Source organism: Mobula hypostoma, chromosome 4, assembly GCF_963921235.1.
Source record: "Mobula hypostoma chromosome 4, sMobHyp1.1, whole genome shotgun sequence".
Classification (NCBI taxonomy): domain Eukaryota; kingdom Metazoa; phylum Chordata; class Chondrichthyes; order Myliobatiformes; family Myliobatidae; genus Mobula; species Mobula hypostoma.
This window is the reverse complement of record NC_086100.1, coordinates 61083270-61103276: the sequence shown is the minus strand read 5'-3', so window position 1 is coordinate 61103276 and position 20007 is coordinate 61083270. Positions and strand designations below refer to the sequence as shown.

The following is a 20007-nucleotide window of genomic DNA, read 5'->3' as shown; positions in this document are numbered from 1 at the left end:
GACCTGCACACGGACCATATCCCTCCATACACCTCCCATCCATGTATCTGTCCAATTTATTCTTAAATGTTAAAAAAGAACCCGCATTTACCACCTCGTCTGGCAGCTCATTCCATACTCCCACCACTCTCTGTGTGAAGAAGCCCCCCCTAATGTTCCCTTTAAACTTTTCCCCCCTCATCCTTAACCCATGTCCTCTGGTTTTTTTCTCCCCTTGCCTCAGTGGAAAAAGCCTGCTTGCATTCACTCTATCTATACCCATCATAATTTAATATACCTCTATCAAATGTCCCCTCATTCTTCTACGCTCCAGGGAATAAAGTCCTAACCTATTCAACCTTTCTCTGTAACTGAGTTTCTCAAGTCCCGGCAACATCCTTGTAAACCTTCTCTGCACTCTTTCAACCTTATTTATATCCTTCCTGTAATTCGGTGACCAAATCTGAATACAATACTCCAGATTCGGCCTCACCAATGCCTTATACAACCTCATCATAACATTCCAGCTCTTATACTCAATACTTTGATTAATAAAGGCCAATGTACCAAAAGCTCTCTTTACGACCCTATCTACCGTGATGCCACTTTTAGGGAATTTTGTATCTGTATTCCCAGATCCCTCTGTTCCACTGCACTCCTCAGTGCCTTACCATTAACCCTGTATGTTCTACCTTGGTTTGTCCTTCCAACATGCAATACCTCACACTTGTCTGTATTAAACTCCATCTGCCATTTTTCAGCCCATTTTTCCAGCTGGTCCAAGTCCCTCTGCAGGCTCTGAAAACCTTCCTCACTGTCTACTACACCTCCAATCTTTGTATCATCAGCAAATTTGCTGATCCAATTTACCACATTATCATCCAGATCATTGATATAGATGACAAGTAACAATGGACCCAGCACTGATCCCTGTGGCACACCACTAGTCACAGGCCTCCACTCGGAGAAGCAATTCTCTTCTACCACTCTTTGGCTTCTTCCATTGAGCCAATGTCTAATCCAATTTACCACCTCTCCATGTATACCTAGCAACTGAATTTTCCTAACTAACCTCCCATGCGGGACTTTGTCAAAGGCCTTACTGAAGTCCATGTAGACAATATCCACTGCCTTCCCTTCATCCACTTTCCTGGTAACCTCCTCGAAAAACTCCAATAGATTGGTCAAACATGACCCACCACGCACAAAGCCATGTTGACTCTCCCTAATAAGTCCCTGTCTATCCAAATGCTTGTAGATTCTGTCTCTTAGTACTCCCTCCAATAACTTACCTACTACCGACGTTAAACTTACTGGCCTATAATTTCCCGGATTACTTTTCGATCCTTTTTTAAACAACGGAACAACATGAGCCACTCTCCAATCCTCCAGCACCTCACCTGTAGACAGCGACATTTTAAATATTTCTGCCAGGGCCCCCGCAATTTCAACATTAGTCTCCTTTAAGGTCCGAGGGAACACCCTGTCAGGTCCCGGGGATTTATCCACTTTAATTTTCCTCAAGACAGCAAGGACCTCCTCCTTTTCGATCTGTACAGTTTCCATGATCTCACTACTTGTTTCCCTTAATTCCATAGACTTCATGCCAGTTTCCTTAGTAAATACAGACGCAAAAAACCTATTTAAGATCTCCCCCATTTCCTTTGGTTCCGCACATAGCAGACCACTCTGATCTTCAAGAGGACCAATTTTATCCCTTACAATCCTTTTGCTCTTAATATACCCGTAAAAGTTCTTTGAATTATCCTTCACTTTGACTGCCAAGGCAACCTCATGTCTTCTTTTAGCCATCCTGATTTCTTTAAGTATTTTCTTGCACTTCTTATACTCCTCAAGCACCTTATTTACTCCTTGCTTCCTATACATGTCATACAACTCCCTCTTTTTCTTTATCAGAGTTGCAATATCCCTTGAGAACCAGGGTTCCTTATTCCTATTCACTTTGCCTTTAATCCTGACAGGAACATACAAATTCTGCACTCTCAAAATTTCTCCTTTGAAGGCTTCTCACCTACCAATCACATCCTTGCCAGAGAACAACCTGTCCCAATCCACGCTTTTCAGATCCTTTCTCATTTCTTCAAATTTGGCCTTCTTCCAGTTAAGAACCTCAACCCTAGGACCAGATCTATCCTTGTCCATGATCAAGTTGAAACTAATGGTGTTATGATCACTGGAACCAAAGTGCTCCCCTACACAGACTTCTGTCACTTGTCCTAACTTGCTTCCTAACAGGAGATCCAATATTGCATCCCCTCTAGTTGGTCCCTCTATATATTGATTTAGAAAACTTTCCTGAACACATTTTACAAACTCTAAACCATCTAGACCCCTAACAGTATGGGAGACCCAATCAATACATGGAAAATTAAAATCCCCTACCACCACAACTTTATGTTTCCTGCAGTTGCCTGCTATCTCTCTGCAGATTTGCTCTTCCAATTCTTGTTGACTATTGGGTGGTCTGTAATACAATCCCACTAATGTGGCCATACCTTTCCTGTTTCTCAGCTCCACCCATAAGGACTCAGTAGACAAACCCTCTAATCTGTCCGGCCTGAGCACTGCTGTAATATTTTCCCTAACAAGCAATGCTACTCCCCCACCTTTCATTCCTCTGCTTCAATCACATCTGAAGCATCGGAACCCTGGAATATTAAGCTGCCAGTCCAGCCCCTCCTGTGGCCAAGTTTCACGAATTGTTATAACGTCATAATTCCACGTGTCAATCCACGCCCTCAACTCATCCGCCTTCCCCGCAATACTCCTAGCATTGAAATATATACACCTCAGAAGATTTTTACCACCACTCACAACCTTTCTATTAGCGGATTTGCTTGAACTTTTAGAAACATAGAAACATAGAAAATAGGTGCAGGAGTAGGCCATTCGGCCCTTCGAGCCTGCACCGCCATTTATTATGATCATGGCTGATCATCCAACTCAGAACCCAGCCTTCCCTCCATACCCCCTGACCCCTGTAGCCACAAGGGCCATATCTAACTTCCTTTTAAACATAGCTAATGAACTGGCCTCAACAGTTTGCTGTGGCAGAGAATTCCACAGATTCACCACTCTCTGTGTGAAGAAGTTTTTCCTAACCTCGGTCCTAAAAGGCTTCCCCTCTATCCTCAAACTGTGACCCCTCGTTCTAGACCTCCCCAACATCGGGAACAAGCTTCCCGCATCTAGCCTGTCCAATCCCTTTAGGATCTTATACGTTTCAATCAGATCCCCCCTCAATCTTCTAAATTCCAACGTGTACAAGCCCAGTTCATCCAGTCTTTCTTCATATGAAAGACCTGCCATCCCAGGAATCAATCTGGTGAACCTTCTTTGTACTCCCTCTATGGCAAAGATGTCTTTCCTCAGATTAGGGGACCAAAACTGCACACAATACTCCAGGTGTGGTCTCACCAAGGCCTTGTACAACTGCAGTAGTACCTCCCTGCTCCTGTACTCGAATCCTCTCGCTATAAATGCCAGCATACCGTTCGCCTTTTTCACCGCCTGCTGTACCTGCATGCCCACTTTCAATGACTGGTGTATAATGACACCCAGGTCTCGTTGCACCTCCCCTTTTCCTAATCGGCCACCATTCAGATAATAATCTGTTTTCCTATTTTTGCCACCAAAGTGGATAACTTCACATTTATCCACATTAAATTGCATCTGCCATGAGTTTGCCCACTCACCCAACCTATCCAAGTCACCCTGCATCCTCTTAGCATCCTCCTCACTGCTAACACTGCCACCCAGCTTCGTGTCATCCGCAAACTTGGAGATGCTGCATTTAATTCCCTCATCCAAGTCATTAATATATATTGTAAACAACTGGGGTCCCAGCACTGAGCCTTGCGGTACCCCACTAGTCACCGCCTGCCATTCTGAAAAGGTCCCGTTTATTCCCACTCTTTGCTTCCTGTCTGCTAACCAATTCTCCACCCACACCAATACCTTACCCCCAATACCGTGTGCTTTAAGTTTGCACACTAATCTCCTATGTGGGACCTTGTCAAAAGCCTTTTGAAAATCCAAATATACCACATCCACTGGTTCTCCCCTATCCACTCTACTAGTTACATCCTCAAAAAATTCTATGAGATTCGTCAGACATGATTTTCCTTTCACAAATCCATGCTGACTTTGTCCGATCATTTCACCGCTTTCCAAATGTGCTGTTATCACATCCTTGATAACTGACTCCAGCAGTTTCCCCACCACCGACGTTAGGCTAACCGGCCTATAATTCCCCGGTTTCTCTCTCCCTCCTTTTTTAAAAAGTGGGGTTACATTAGCCACCCTCCAATCCTCAGGAACTAGTCCAGAATCTAACGAGTTTTGAAAAATTATCACTAATGCATCCACTATTTCTTGGGCCACTTCCTTAAGCACTCTGGGATGCAGACCATCTGGCCCCGGGGATTTATCTGCCTTCAATCCCTTCAATTTACCTAACACCACTTCCCTACTAACATGTATTTCGCTCAGTTCCTCCATCTCACTGGACCCTCTGTCCCTTACTATTTCTGGAAGATTATTTATGTCCTCCTTAGTGAAGACAGAACCAAAGTAATTATTCAATTGGTCTGCCATGTCCTTGCTCCCCATAATCAATTCACCTGTTTCTGTTTGCAGGGGACCTACATTTGTCTTTATCAGTCTTTTCCTTTTTACATATCTATAAAAGCTTTTACAGTCCGTTTTTATGTTCTCTGCCAGTTTTCTCTCATAATCTTTTTTCCCCTTCCTAATTAAGCCCTTTGTCCTCCTCTGCTGAACTCTGAATTTCTCCCAGTCCTCAGGTGAGCCACTTTCTCTGGCTAATTTGTATGCTACTTCTTTGGAATTGATACTATCCCTAATTTCTCTTGTCAGCCACGGGTGCACTACCTTCCTTGATTTATTCTTTTGCCAAACTGGGATGAACAATTGTTGTAGTTCATCCATGCAACCTTTAAATGCCTGCCATTGCATATCCACCGTCAATCCTTGAAGTGTCATTTGCCAGTCTATCTTAGCTAATTCACGTCTCATACCTTCAAAGTTACCCCTCTTTAAGTTCAGAACCTTTGTTTCTGAATTAACTACGTCACTCTCCATGTTAATGAAGAATTCCACCATATTATGGTCACTCTTACCCAAGGGGCCTCTCACAACAAGATCGCTAATTAACCCTTCCTCATTGCTCAAAACCCAGTCCAGAATAGCCTGCTCTCTAGTCGGTTCCTCGACATGTTGGTTCAAAAAACCATCCCGCATACATTCCAAGAAATCCTCTTCCTCAGCACCTTTACCAATTTGGTTCACTCCTCTTCCTCAGCACCTTTACCAATTTGGTTCACATAATTTATTTTTATTTAACATAATTTATTTTCACCCCAGCCACACTGTCAGCTCTGGCACTCTGGTTCCCATCCCCCTGCAAATCTAGTTTAAAGCCCCCCCAATAGCATTAACAAACCTCCCTGAAAGGATATTGGTCCCCCTGTAGTTCAAGTGTAACCCGTCTCTCTTGTACAGGTCCCACCTGCCCCAGAAGAGGTCCCAGTTATCCTGAAATCTGAAACCCTGCTCCCTACACCAGTTCCTCAGCTACTTGTTCATCCTCCAGAGCATCCTATTCCTACCCTCACTGGCATGTAGCCCAGGTAGCAATCCTGAGATTACCACCCTCGAGGTTCTGCTTTTCAACTTCCTACCAAGCTCTCTATACTCACTCTCCAGGACCTCCTCACTCTTCCTTGCTATGTCATTGGTACCGATGTGCACCACGACATCTGGCTGATCACCCTCCCACTTCAGAATGTCATATAATCGATCAGAGACATCCTTGACACTGGCACCCGGTCAGAGACATCCTTGACCCACTAAGACCGTTTATTTTGTTATATCACTAGTTTCAAATTCATTTGTTTAATCATTTCAAGAGTTTTTTTTGTTAGTTTCTTAATAAAAGATCCAATATATTCTTCAACTTTGGAGCCTTGTTTTTGGTTTGGACTAAAAGGCACATCATGCAGGATTAACCGCAACACCCCTCCCCCCCCCCCATGTTTAGTCCCCAAGTGGCACACACAAAATGCTGGAGGAACTCAGCAGGCCTGGCAGCATACACACAGAAAATACTGGAGAAACTCTGGTTCCTCCAGCATTTTGTGTGTGTTGCTTGGATTTCCAGCATCTGCCGATTTCCTCTGGTTTGTGATTAGCCTCTAAGCGGTGTTGGTTTGTTCGAGTAGACACTACACATAGCCCTCCTAACCATCAAGGACATCTTCAAAAAACTGTGCTTCAGGAGTGTAGCTTCCATCATTAAGGGCCATCCTGATCCAGGACAGCCCCCTTCTCATTACTACCATAGCGGAAGAGGTACAGGAGCCTGAAGATCCACACTGAAGATCTTAGGAACAGCTGCTTCCTCTCTGCCATCAGATTTCTGAACAGTCAATGAACATTACCTTGTTGTTTTTCTTAAAGCACTAGATTTTATAACACAAATTTTTATGTTTTGCACTGTACTGCTGCTACAAAACAATAACTTTCACAACATGTGTCAATGATGGTAAACCTGATGTTGACAATGAATGTCACATGGCTTAACATTTCTGCCAGGACTGAAAAGGCTTGTCCAGGGACAGTATTGAAATGTAGGCACCGTTCCTAACATTATCAATTACAGTAATAGCCTTAAATATAATTAATGCAAGCATAGAGCACACACCCATCAATAAAAAGAAACATGCAAAATCCCTTTAATTCAATAACTTCAAAGTAAAGTTAGTGCAGGCATCACTTAAACCGCAAAAGGCAAGAATGTTCAAACAGTAGATATCAGGCATAGTTAGTGACAAAACAAATTCAATCTTGCCAACCTTCAGCATAAAACAGCAAGCTATTGGAAAGCAACACACATCAAAGTTGCTGGTGAACGCAGCAGGCCAGGCAGCATCTGTAGGAAGAGGTGCAGTTGACGTTTCAGGCCTGAAACGTCAACTGCACCTCTTCCTACAGATGCTGCCTGGCCTGCTGCGTTCACCAGCAACTTTGATGTGTGTTGCTTGAATTTCCAGCATCTGCAGAATTCCTGTTTGCGTTTAAAACGTCAATGTTTTGGAGTAGGAGGAAATTTGCATATCTTCCAAATTTGTCAGAAATTTTAATGCAGTATTCCACAGAACTGTACAGATGCAGAATTCCCATTTTGAACAAAATAACAGCAATTCTCACTAGAATTTGCATGACAGTATGAATTTACTAGTGTTTTCTTTTAACTTCCATTTAGTATTTCTTCTCTAAAGAAAAGAGCTAGGAATGTTCTCTGCTGTTCTAAATTCTCTTATCATTTTGTCTTTTATCTTCCATTCCAACATAGAGCTTCCTTTTACTCTGTCCCTCTACCTTCCCCTTAAAACTATTCTTTCATCTACTGATGAAATGTTACTGATTTGAAACATTGACCTGTCTCTCTTTCCATGCATTTCCTAGTCTGCTGAGTATTTACATCATTTCGAGTGTTTATATCTATATTGAAGTTTTCAGCAGTCAACCACAAAAGTGATAACGCAACCAGCAGTCTAAAGGAGTAGGTAGTACAGTCCACAAGCTTCCTCTACGGTTAATGTCTTGGACAATCCTCAACCTTAAAGTTACACTTTCCTCAATAAGAATATGTCTTGCTTTTCTTAGAGGCTACTAGCAGAGGATGTGATGATTTTACCTCCAAGGCTTTTTCCACATCTACCCTATCAAGCATTCAGAATGTCTTATGTCACTGAGATCAAATCATACTTCTAAATTCCAAATAACATATTCATTCTACTCAATCTCTTCTCATGGGAAAATCATTTCCTCTAAGGAACTCATTTAGGAAAGCTTTCATTCCACCAATATCAATGGCAAGTACATTCTCCTTTTGTACAGAAATCAAAATTGCATTCACCACTCCAAGTGTGAGCTCACCAATGTCCAGAACACTTTAAGCAAAAATTACTAACTGTTAACACTCAACCCTCCTTATCATAAAGGCCAGGATAACTCCTGTTATTATATAAATACTGTAAGTAAAACAATTAAATCAAACTAAATTAATCTTTGTACAATATTCCATACAAAATGTTGGTGGAACTCAGCAGGTCAGGAAGCATCTACGGAGAGAGTCTTTCCCCTTCCTTTCCAGTCCTGATAAAAGATCTCAGCCCAAAATGTCAGCTCTTTATTCCTCACATTAGATGCTGCCTGACCTACTGAGTTCCTCCAGTATTTTGTGTGTGTTACTCTAGATTTCTAGCATCTGCAGATTTACTTGTGCTTACAATCAAAGACACTTCAGGTTCTGTCATTTCTAAAGGGCAGTTTCCTTACCCCTTTCAGAATGCCAGGAGAACAAACTAATCTAACCCAACATTAGTAAAACAAAAGCAATACACATAAAATGCTGGAGGAACTCAGCAAGTCAGGCAGCATCTATGGAAGGGAACCAACATTCAACATTTTGGGCCAAGACCCTTCAACATGCTGAAGATTTCTGACATCTGAAGTATCTCATGTGTTTATTATTAGTAAAAGAAATCTTCATTATAGAAGATGGTAGTCATGCACTCTTTGTAAATGATAAAGAAATTAATGTTTGATAATTAATATTACCACTTTTCAAGGTCAAGTACTTCAGTCCATTGGGCCCTCCATGAATAATTACATGTTATTTAGAGTCGTCATAACTTTGTTTAGTGTGCATAAGGCCAATGAATGCAATACAGTTCATAAAGAGTATTGATGTTGTGTCTGTGCACAACTACACATTGATTAAATAAAAGACGCATGCGGGAGATGGCCTTAACTGGTGTATTCACATAGCAACGGGAGAGAATAATGTGCATGCGCTGACAACAGATCAATACCTAGTGCAAAGGGGTCATTGCTCTAAAAGAAATAGATCCATATATTACAATAGAGATACTGATTTCTGATCATAATCTATAATACAATCACAATAAAAACAGAATTACCGTATTCTCAAAAGAAATTAAAATTATGGTTAATAACAGTACCTCTGATAAGTTATTATTTGGTTTCAGATTAGTAAGAGAAAGATCACTATTATTTAACGCTGATAAGGATCTAGAATAGTACAACAAAACAACATACTGTAGGAACACCATGCCCAGATATCAACCAAATGTATACTAGAAAAGCAAAAACATACAGTGTAGAGAAAAGGCAAGAGGAAAAGAGTTAGAAAACAAATGACTGTAGTTTTTTTGGTTTCATATAACAAATTATTACAATTGACATAATGCCAATGGAAATTGTGTAAACTATTTTCTGATAGTAAAAATTATATGCATAGTTTATCACCTACCCCAGTTTTGTCACATAGCCGAAGAGTGTTGAATGATCCCACAGCAAATAGTTCACCATCAGGTGCCCAAGCCACAGATGTTATAGGATAGTCGTGGGGCTGGGCACTATATAAAAGACATCCATAACTGTCCCAAACCTGAAAATATTTTAAGAAATCCTTTCAAGTGCTATTGGCAAACATAAGTAATTAAACTTAATTTCTGCATACTTCAGCAAGAAAGTTAACAACATTCATGAGATTATTTCACACATTGATAGAAAAAGACTAAAATGTGCTACGTAGCTATGGATTACAGTGTGATTTTTAAGCATGGTTACTTGACGCTACAAACCACAAGTTTAAATAACTGAAGCATTGGACAACTCAAGTTAAAAATAATTACTCTTTTATTCAAAAATCTGAAACTTAATTATGGTTTAAGATACAGATTTACACAATCCCACCTCCAAGCTTCTTCTATCTATTCTTCAACTATGTTTCATTCATAAAACCTAGGAAGAAGTTACTATGCAAAAACAGATTGAATGTGAGCTAACATATCCATTATAATCTAAATTATGGACCTTTTTAACCACTGATTTTGTCTCTCATTGGAGATTTTCAAGTAGTCAGTGGTCGGCTGGAATACTACCCAGTTAAAGCAAAACAGTCTAATTCGGTATTAAGTTAACTATAAACTATTTCATATAGCTTCTGCCAACATAGAAGAATTTAATAAGATTGTTTACAACATTTAAAAAATGTAAATACACTGTATATTAAAGAGAAGTGGGAGAAAGAAGCGGGGTTGGTACTTTCAGAGGAGGCTTGGGGGAAAATCTGCAGCTTTCAATGGTCCTCGACTAATTCTTTGACTTGGAGAGAACATTGTTGGAAAAACATTATAAGATACTTCAAGACCCCATATCAGGAAAAATATAAAGATACAAATGTGATGTGTTGGAGAAGGTGCGGCTCCAAGGAGGCAAATCATTTTCATATTTTCTGGGATTGCCCTAAATTAAGTCTATTTTGGGAAGGTATTCATAGAACATTAGTTAAGGTACTTGGGTCCCAGATACCTCTGAACTTTGAGACGCTCTATTTGGGGCATGTATTGTTTCTTGAACAGAAGGAAGATATAAAGTTGCTGCAGGCCCTCTTAGCGGCAAGTAAGAAATCAATCACTAGAAAATGGCTAAATCCAATACCACCTACATTAGAAGATTGGTACGAAATTATCTTGGAAATATTTAAAATGGAAAAGTTGACTTACTCCCTGAGAACTCAAAAAGAAAAATTTTATCAAATCTGGAATAAATGGATTGAATATATAACCCCAATGCAAGCAGACTTTAGATGACTCTCCTAATGATTTATACTGCTCTTCTCATCAACACAGTAATATTGCTAACGTAAGCACCCCTCGTCTAAATGTCTGTTTTTTTTGGTTTTCTTTTGGAAAATAGAGAATTAACACAAGCAAAGGGAAAGATTTGAGAAAGGGATAAAAAAATGAAAAAACTAAGTAAATAAGTACATAGGGATTGGATAATTATGTCTGTGGGCAGGAGCAAGCATGAACAAATTAGGATATAAACACCTACAATGGTTGGTAGATAGACATATATACAACTTTTTGGACCAGTGGAAATGGTCCAGAAGGGTTATATGGAAACTATTATTACCATTTTTCTTAACAACTAATTCCATTACTTAGCCTAATAGGTTACATTTACCACAGTACATAATTATCTATTTAAGTGTTTATTTTCCTTTTATATCATCTCAATGTGTACTTAAGAATGTATAAATAATTGTAGTTTTATACATATAAAAAAATGGAAAGGGTTATATGTGTGAAAAAAGTACATGATATTTGTGAATTCCTTATCCAAATAAAAATAAAATTAAAAAAAAAAGATTGTTTACAACATTTAATCTTTCAAATTTCCACCAGGACTATATGATTATCAGTGGATGTTATTTCTGCACAATTTTGTTTCTTTAAAGCAACTGTCATCCCTTGCAATCAAAACAATTTTTAAAAAATATAATCAACAATGGAAGTGCTTGATCAAATAATTTATTGGAATGCACACCTTGTATTTACAGTCCTCACCACCAGAAAGGATAAGATCATTCACAGTGTTCCAATCTACCTTAAGAATGACTCCATCGTGGGCTTTCCACTGTGAAAAGAAATGTGATATACCTTTATGTTAGAATTAGGATGTGAAAAGTAATAGACAAATACTTAATGCTAGCAGTGTTAACTTTTGCATTGCAAAAAGTGCTTAACATATGAGAGAAACACCCAAGTACAGAAATTTTTGATTACTCAAATGTAAGAGAACGACTATTTCTTCTAAGCGTTGATACGTAAAAGTGAATTAAACTGTGCATTTTGTATTTCAATCCAAAAATTTAAAAAGCCACAAAAACTGACCATATTTAAGTAGATTAGGCAGCAGTGAACAAATAAATTGATGACCAAGTTTTTCTTGGCATGGTAAAAAATTCATTTACTGTAGCGATATCTTGCAAGTGGAGCAGCCTATAGTTTGTTTTCTGCTAGAACCAATAATTTTAATTTCTCCTTAATAATGAACAGTGTCTGTTCACTGTGAAAGAAATCTGATGAAGTTAAAAGAATAGTGAAGCATAAATGTTTTAGATAATTACTTCCTTTATGAATTCACAAGTTCAAATACAATGACAGATTTTAGAGTTAGTCTGAGTTTCTTTGGACAAATGTAGGAGAACAGGACAGAATCTGATTAAGAATCAAACACAGGGTAGAAATGACAATGCGAAAGCTCAGCATTGGAGTTGTGAACCGAGAATGATTTACTCATCTCCTCCAAAAGGGTATATTGTGAAGGTCCAAAATTCAATATTAATTTATAATCTTGCACTATTATTATGAGCTTAAGAATAGAGCTTAAAGAACATCTTCTGAAGTTGTATTAGGTGTTGAATATTTATGGTGACTGAAGAGTAACCCAAGAGCAGATTGATTAAGCTCTTCAGTATCTTAAAGAGAGGGAAGAAAGTAGTTGATCAATGCATCATGTGGCAATCACTAGAGAAGGTAAATAATTATCTGTTAAAGATGAAGACCAGTGGGGTAGAAGGATAGCCATGTGAAGTATGAGGGAAAGGGCAAGATTATGTACCATTCAGGTCTATTCCCTTCTTTTTCTAGACTGCTATCATGTACAAGTTTTTTACTCTTGAAACAAACCAAAATATCTCAATAATTTTGCTTCCACTGCCAACATTCACCATATTTTCACATGGTCTGATGCCAACTCTTCCTTTGCCAGTCTCAACTTCTCAACCTGACTTTGACAAAATCCTATGCTGGTAATAATGTGCTACTAAACCTAGCAAATCTGGGGAGCACATATTTGGTCATAAAAGTTATTGTTTTGCACTCAATATGCCCTGGAGAAAAGAAAAATCAATATTCAAACAATTTTAACAGTTTTCAAGATGGTGGCGCAGTGAAAAGTCTGCCTTGCTGAGCTCAGCACCGCAACACTGATAATTTCACATATAAACCTATCCGTTTCAACTTGTTTTAAAAAATGCCCTTGTCAGATTTAGTGACGTGAACATTGATGAGTATTTTTTTTTGAGCTGCTTCAACACCATGCCATCGAAAGGTACTAAAAAGGCGGCCAAGATGAGCTGCACAGAGCGCTCGGCCGGGGCTGAGGAGCTAGCTACTGCTAGCTATGCTAACATGTTGGACCCTGCTTTTCATCAAGTAATTCAGGAAGTTACGGAGAACATATCCAAAATGATGGACGAGAAGCTGGCTCCACTCTCTCTAGCACTCCAAAACGACACATTGGAGCTTAAAAATCTTGATATAAGAACGACCAAAGCTGAGGGCCCAGTCTCCGCGGTAGAAACTGTAACTGATCAGGCCCAAAGCCGCATCCGGGCGCTAGAAAAGCAAGTTCAAAGCCTGTCTGACTATATCAATGACCTTGAGAACAGAGGTAGGAGAAAGAATATATGAATCATCAGTCTACCTGAAGGTACAGAGGGCAGCCAACTGGTGAAGTTTTTTGAAGGCTGGCTGCCTGATTTCCTTGATTTGGAAACCAAGGCTGGACGGATTGAAGTGGAAAGAGTTCACCGTACACTGATGCCAAAACCGGGCCCAGGCCAACGCCCTCGACCCATCCTCGTGCAGTTCCATCATTTCGGTGATAAGCAAAGCGTGATGGAGGCTTCAAGGTGCCGCGGACTGATGCCCAGGCTTTAATATATGAGGGATCTAGGCTTATGTTTCTTCAAGATTCTTCTGCAGCTGTTATTCAGAAGCTCAGGAATTCGACCAGGTAAAGAAGCGGCTAAGAGAATCTGGAATCCAGTACTTTGTGCTATACCCAGTGGCGCTGAAAATCACCTACAACGGGACCATGAAGATACTTGATTCTCCTGGCAAAGCTAAAACTTTTGTGGACACGTTGGGCTAAAGAACGTATACAGTATATTGTGTAGCCCTGGTTATGGAAGATTACATGCTCAATGGTCACTTTATTTTACCTTTTCATTACTCAACAGCAAGATATCTTATAGGATGGGTAACGTGTTTGTTTTGATTAATACAGTTTCATTATTTGTTTAAATTAGCGGTGCTGCTCCAGCCTGAAGTTTAAACATGACGGTCACAAATCGGTGGATTGATAAATTATGGCTTGTTTTCATTTTTGACTATGTTAAATGCTATATTGGCAGTGGGGCAGAATATGGGGTGCTGGAAGGTTCAGATATCCCCTTTAAGTGTGCAGTAAGTCCTCTTGTTCAGCGCTGTTGGCACTTTGTTTTTTTTTTGTGGTTTTTTAAAATTTACTTATTGCTGCTCAGTTGATCTTAAGTCTGGTTTCTCCTCCTCCGGAGTCACATGATTGTTACAAAGGGTTATGACCAGTAATATATTAAAACTGTGCACTTGGAACATTGAGGGGAGCCACTCACCAATCAAGAGAAAGAAAATCCTACTAAACTTGAAAAAGGAAAAGGTGGACATAGCCTTATTGCAGGAGACTCATTTGAATGATAAAGAACATCTAAAACTGCAACACAATGGATTTAATCAAGTCTATTTTTCATCTTTTAATACCAGGAGTAGGGGGTGGCCATTTTAATTAAGAAGAACTTACCTTTTAAGTTATTAGACTGCATTAAGGATAAGTTTCGGAGATTTGGGATTGTTAAGGCTTCAATATATGGAGAGGAATATGGTGTTCTCAATATTTACTGCCCTCTGGCTCATCCTCTCAAATTCCTAACAAATGCTTTTTCCAAACTTACAAGCTTTTCAATACAAAGCATTATTGTAAGTGGGAATTTTAATTGTCTCATGGACCCACAGATGGACAGAGTGCCTAGTGGTCCCCCATTGCTCTCCTCACAGTCCAAACAAATCATGGGCTTATGTGGAGAACTAGGACTTGTGGATGTCTGGAGGTTGTTACATCCCTCAGAAAAAGACTTCACATTTTTTTCTAATCCACACAAGTGTTACACCAGAATAGACTTTTTTCTAACCCCCCAAATGCTCCTAGATTTAGTCGTATCCTGCACAATTGGAAATATCGCTATTTCTGAACAGGCAGCAGTATATTTAAATATTAAGCCCGAAGATAATTCAGCACGATCTAGATATTGGAGGCTGAATCTTTTTATTCTAAATGATAATAAATTTATAGACTACTTTACTTTCGAATTCAAAACTTTCCTATCTATTAATTCCAAATCAGCTAGCAGTCCATCGATGCTCTGGAAAACCACTAAGGCCTATGCAAGGGGATTAATTATCTCCTACTCTGCTAGTAAGAAGCAACAAGCTGAGGAACAGCAGTGCCTAGTGGAAACAAGGCTTGTGGCAGCTGAAAAGGATTATACTAATAAGCCTTCTGCATCCAAGTTACAGAATATCACACCCCTACACTGTACACTAAACCCTTTACTTACACAAGCAGCCAAAAGAAAATTGACATTTGCTAAACAACAATTGTTTGAACATGGTGAGAAGCCAGGTGGGTATTTGGCTTATTTAGCTTGAAAGAAAAATGCCTCTCAGACTATTGCTTCAATTAGGGATGGGACAGGAGCCCTCACTAGTAATTCTAAAATGATAAATGTTGTGTTTAAGAATTTTTATTCTAAACCGTATCAATCTGAGCAATGTAATGATGGACAATCTAGGATGGAGTCCTTTTTCAGGAATTTAGATCTCCTAGGCATTTCTTCCGAACAAGAGTCCCTCCTTAACGCTCTGTTATCTATACATGAGATACAGGAAGCTGTGAGACAGCTCCAAAGTGGGAAGGCCCCTGGTCCTGATGGACTCACTATTGAATTCTGTAAAGAGTTCACATTATTATCAGAGTCTATGCTAAACATATTCAATCATGCATTTAATTGTGGTCTCTTCCCACCATCACTGAGAGAAGCTAATATCTCCCTAATTCTTAAGAAAGGAAATAGCCCTGAAGATTGTGCCTCCTACAGGCCTATTTCATTGTTAAATATTGACTTTAAAATCTTATCTAAAACCTTAGCGTTGCGATTTGAAACTGTGTTACCTTTTATCATAAAAGAGGATCAAACAGTTTTTGTAAAAGATTACTTAATGTGATTCAGGCATGTCAGCAACAGGCAGTGGACGACTTGGTGATTTCCTTAGATGCAGAAAAGGCCTTTGATCGTGTTAAACGACCATATCTTTTTTTCACTTTCAAACGATTTGGTTTGGGCAATAATTTTATAAAGTGGGTGAAGTTTCTTTATAATGACCCTTTGGCTGCGATTCTCACTAACGGTATTAGGTCGGATAATTTTAGTATTCTGAGGGGCAGCCGGCAGGGCTGCCCTTTATCACCACTACTTTTCACACTCATGATCCAGACATTGGCTGAGGCTATTCGGCGAGACCCCAAAATATCTGCTCCAGACATAGGACTAAGCTCCCATAAAATTACATTATATGTGGATGATGTTCTAATTTTCTTATCAAAACCCTGCTATATCAGTGCACCATCTTATACAATGCATCAATTCATTTAGTGCCTTTTCAGGTTATAAAATCAACTTTACTAAATCAGAGGCTATGCCTCTGGGGAATCTGCAGCAGGTACCCTGACACTCAGGGTGTTTTCCCCTTTAAATGGTCACAGACATGTTTTGTTTACTTGGGCATATTTATCACACCTACGTTTGATCAATTGTTCAAAGCTAACCTTACACAGTTATTTGACAAAATCAAACAGGATCTTGAGCGATGGAGCACTCTTCCCATTTCTTGGCTTGGCCGAATATCCTTGCTCAAAATGAACATTCTTCCTTGTCTGCTCTACCCAATACGAATGATTCCAGTCATTTTTACCCAACAAATACACAAAAAAAGTAAATGGCTGGTTTGTTTCTTTCACCTGGAACAAAAAAAGATCCTGTATTAAAATGTCTAAGTTACAGCTTCCCAGTAGTCTAGGGGCCTGGATTTTCCAGACATCAAAAAATATCAATTAAGTTTCTTTTTATCTTATGTGGTTGACTGGGTTTGCAGGGACCCCTCCTCAATTTGGCTAGACATTGAAGCTTCACAAGTAAAATGCCCTCTTATTAATTTGCTTTTTTTTAATAAGATGAAACTAGATAAGGAATATCTTCGCAATCCAATAACAATTAATTGTCAGGGCTTGGAGGGCGGTGCGACAAATTGAGGGCAACACAGCGAAAATATCACCCTTCACTCTAATAACCGGCAGTCCAGATTTTCAGCCTGGCATGATGGATTCTGGTTAAACTTTGGATTTCTAAGGATATTTTCCATCTAGGAGATTTGTTTGATAAAGGAACGATGATGTCTTTTAGTCAAATAGTACAGAAATTTAACATACCCAACAAGGATCTTCATCGTTTCTTTCAGATAAGAGATTATATACAGAAAAAAATCATTGTTAACTGATTTCTATAGCTCTGACATAGAAAACAGGGTGTTTCATTCTAAGGGTGAAGTCTCTATTAGTACTTTTTACAGCATCCTGAGGGAATATTCTTGTGCAGAGGCTGAGCAGCTGGGAAGGGTCTGGGAGGAAGAGCTGGGAGTAGAAATTACAGCTGAAACATGGGAAGACATCTGTGATAATGCAAAGAAAATTTCAGTTTGTAATAGAACTACAGGTGTCCCCCGCTTTTCGAAAGTTCGCTTTACGAAACCTCACTGTTATGAAAGACCTATATTAGTACCCTGTTTTCGCTTTCAGAAGGTGTTTTCACTGTTACAAAGAAAGGCAGCGCGTGCCCCAAGCATCCGCTGTCCCCGGATTCGTAACGGCATTGCTTTAAAATGTGCCTGTGAGCAGCCGTTTGCAAGATGAGTTCTAAGGTGTCGGAAAAGCCTGAAAGAGCTCATAAGGGTGTTACACTTAGCGTAAAACTAGAGATAATTAAGAGTTTTGATCATGGTGAACAAAGCAAGGACAAAGTGAGTTTGGCTTGTGGAAGTTGACGAAGATGATGTTGAAGAGGTTTTGGCATCCCATGACCAAGAACTGATAGATGAAGAGCTGATGCAATTGGAAGAGGAAAGGATAACAATCGAAACCGAATGCAGTAGTGAAAGTGAAGCAACTGTGTGAGATTTTCGCTGCAATGATAAAGTACGACTTTAATTTTGAAAGGGTACGTCGATTTAGGGGATAACTGCAGGATGGTTTGAGTGCTTACAAACAACTATATGATAGAAAAATGCGCGAGGCTCAGCGGTCAAGCAAGCCTTCCACATCAGCCACAGCAGACGACGAACCTCGACCTTCGACATCGAGGCGGGCAGTCATAGGAGAAGATGAGCTGCCTGCCCTGATGGAGGATGAGATAACACCCTTGTGTCCCACCACCCCAACCCCTGGGCCCCGGACAGATACTGTATCGATTTCCGGAAAATGCAGCGGTAGCCAGGAGGCACACAGCACATCTTTAAGAAAAAAGCCGAAATAAACATGCTAATTAATTAGGTGCCGCCTAGCACTTAATTGTCGGCCCAGATCAGAGGCGATGCAATCGGCAATCACCTCTGATCTGCGCCGACATTTACATGCCGGGCAGCACCTAATTAATTAGCATGTTTATTTCCGCTTTTTTCTTAAAGATGTGCTGTGTGCCTCCCAGATACCGCTACATTCTCCACGGCAATGTATCGGGTCGGCGGCCCGGAGGGTGCGGGCCACTGCACCACCCAACCTGCGACGACTCAGTCTAATACACCATCATCAGTGTGCTCGGCGCTGTTTTCCCAATTCCGGTAAGTGATACTACACTGTACATACATTATTTCTACTTTATATAGGCTGTGTATTTTTATGTGTTATTTGGTAGATTTGGCAGCTTCATAGTTTAAAGATTACTGGAGAGCGCATTTATGCCAACAGCGCTTGCGTGAGATTTTCTGCCGAGAGCACTTGCGTGAGATTTTCGCTACGGAGATCTGTGCAGGCAATCGTTGTAGAGTAGTATTTCTACTTTATATAGGCTGTGTATTTATCATATCATTCCTGCTTTTACTATATGTTACTGTTGTTTTAGGTGTTATGTGTTATTTGGCATGATTTGGTAGGTTATTTTTGGGTCTGCGAACACTCACAAAATTTTCCCATATAAATAAATGGTAATTGCTTCTTTGCTTTACGACATTTCGGCTTACAAACCGTTTCATAGGAACGCTCTACCTTCGGATGGCGGAGGAAACCTGTAAAGCACTGCAACTCAAAATTCTGCATGGAGCCCATCTGACTCCAGATCGTCTCTCGAAATTTAAGATGGGGTTTCTCCAAAGTGTTCTAAATGTAAAGTAAATAATGGAACTTTCAATCACTGTTTTTGGACTTGTCCCAAACTTCAGGCATACTGGAGTGATACTTTGGGTGAAATGGAAAAAAGATTCTGAAGATGGAGCTTGAACTGGACTCAATGTCGTTTCTCTTCGGCTTACCCAGCAGACATATTATTAATGCACATCAGAAAAAACTTTTTAACATCTTGACTTTTTGTGAAAGTAAGAACATTTTACTTTGTTGGATATCTGATAAGGTCCCGGACTTTTTGGTTGGCGTAAATTAATCATGGAATACATTCCTTTGGACTTTTTGACATGTATGGTACACTCAAAAACAAATAGTTTTCATAAAACCTGGCAACCTTTTCTGCAGTATATAGATGTAAACCTGTCTGCTATACTAATAAATGCTTTTATATAGAATGTTGTGGTGATGCCTATATTTTGATGTAAGTGTTCTGATGCCTAATATCTGTGAAGGGAAGAAATGTAAATGTAAATGTAAGTGTATCTGGAAATTGAAAGTTTTGTTATGCTGAGCAAAAAAAAATAAAGAATTTTAAAAAATACAACAATTTTAACATAATTTCTCTGAAAGAAATTTAAAAATCACTCAAGATAATGAATAAAATGATGCAGTTTTAGTTAATCCAGGTTGTTCTGTAAATTTCTTTTGAAACTTTGAGAGGGCACTTATTTTCATAATGTAAATCTTTGCAATACAGTGGCACTCCCATTGCTGTTATTTCATTGTATGTGTGCAAAACAACTCTTAATTAATAAATGCTGATATATATATATATAC

General features: G+C 39.5%; 1 protein-coding gene across 2 annotated transcripts in view; it reads right to left on the bottom strand.

Moving 5' to 3' along the window:
* Positions 1–20007, bottom strand: part of ift80 (intraflagellar transport 80 homolog (Chlamydomonas)) — a 288715-nt gene that overhangs the window by 209367 nt on the left and 59341 nt on the right. For both annotated transcript variants that reach the window (XM_063045849.1, XM_063045850.1), the window contains exons 7-8: positions 11446–11535; positions 9362–9499 (exon numbers count right to left, since the gene is read on the bottom strand). In XM_063045849.1, coding sequence (XP_062901919.1) covers positions 9362–9499; positions 11446–11535 — 228 coding nt within the window. The remainder of the gene's footprint in view (positions 1–9361; positions 9500–11445; positions 11536–20007) is intronic.